This window comes from Triticum urartu, chromosome 7, assembly GCF_003073215.2.
Source record: "Triticum urartu cultivar G1812 chromosome 7, Tu2.1, whole genome shotgun sequence".
NCBI classification, from domain to species: domain Eukaryota; kingdom Viridiplantae; phylum Streptophyta; class Magnoliopsida; order Poales; family Poaceae; genus Triticum; species Triticum urartu.
The window spans coordinates 196511683-196512924 of NC_053028.1; the positions used below are offsets into that span (position 1 = coordinate 196511683).

At 46.0% G+C, this 1242-nt stretch overlaps 1 protein-coding gene across 1 annotated transcript; it reads right to left on the bottom strand.

The window, feature by feature from the left end:
• Nucleotides 1-215: 215 nt before the first annotated feature.
• LOC125523514 (arabinogalactan protein 23) lies at nt 216-732 on the bottom strand. Its single transcript, XM_048688544.1, has one exon. The coding sequence runs from the start codon at nt 622-624 to the stop codon at nt 418-420; it is 207 nt and encodes a 68-aa protein (XP_048544501.1). The 5' UTR covers nt 625-732; the 3' UTR covers nt 216-417.
• Nucleotides 733-1242: the final 510 nt, after the last annotated feature.

The following is a 1242-nucleotide window of genomic DNA, read 5'->3' on the forward strand; positions in this document are numbered from 1 at the left end:
TATTAATAAAGCATCCTCTCTTTTGCTAGGATCTTGTAAGAAGATGTTTTTTTTCTTCCTTTTATGCTCTAATTAATTATAAAATGTCCCTATAAGTTTTAAGATAATAAGGGTGATACAGTAGAACAACCAAAATCTCATACAAAAAATCTCACATCGTTTATACATAGTAAAGTTAAGAGATCAATTCACGACGGTAAGAAAAGGCAATCAAATGAACGAAGAGTGAAAATTTCCATTAATGAAATGAATGGATCAATCAACATATGGTCAAGTAATCCAGTTTCAAACCAAATAAAAGATACATGTATCACAAAAACGAAAACCGACACACATCAAATTAACGAAATACAGGAAGCACCAGCAGCATTTGTCCTCTTCATCCTCCTCCAGGTGCACGTATCTTCCTTCGCTTACTTACTGCATGTAGTAAGACAAGAAGGAGAGTACGGAGGCGCCGAGCACCGCGCCGACGGCCGGGAAGGCGCCGGTTGCTGCGGAGGCTCCCGCCGCCGGGGCTCCCGCCAGGGCTCCCGCCGGGGCAAGGGCCGGACCATCGGCAGCGAGGGCAACGGTCGCCGATGCGGCGATGAGGACGGCGCAGGCAATCTTCTTCATCTCCATGACCTGAGAAAGTCGAAAGAGGGAGATGAGGAAGCACAAGGGCTTATTGGCAAAGCTGGGATTGCTTATTCGTGCCCTTGATGCTTGCGTGGGGAAGAAGGGGGGAATGGAGGGGGAGTCTTATAGGCCGGATTAGCAGGCTAGCTAATCTTGGGGGTCAGAGGTTGAAGAAGAGTTGGTGGTGGGCGGCATGTCGAGGCCCCTGTCTACGTACGTGCGTGCATGTACGTGATATGAGTGGGCGGCAAGGTTGTTGGAGTCTTGGAGATGAACGAGTCTCGTGGCTAACTTTGAACACAGCGTTTAGTCGGTGGTCTTATTTTTAGGGAGACTCTAGTTAGCAATTGCTGGTTGTTTGAACGGTTCAGAAGATAACTATTTTCAATGGTGAATTATATGTGGTTATACTTGTCTGGAAGCCAAAATTAATTTAGTAAATGAAAAATCTACTCTTCGAATGTTCGCTCCTTGCTCTTTTGGAGAGAATGTGGCCACTTTTTTTTTGAGAATTAGAGAATGTGGCCACATGGGCGACCGGACACCTTTGGGGGCTCATCATAACCATGGTAAAACCAACGGAGCGAGGACTTGGAATAATACCTTATCGTGATGTTGGCA

Bases quoted from the DNA above. Each gene is read 5' to 3' on its own strand.
- LOC125523514 (XM_048688544.1), bottom strand. From the start codon at position 624: ATGGAGATGAAGAAGATTGCCTGCGCCGTCCTCATCGCCGCATCGGCG.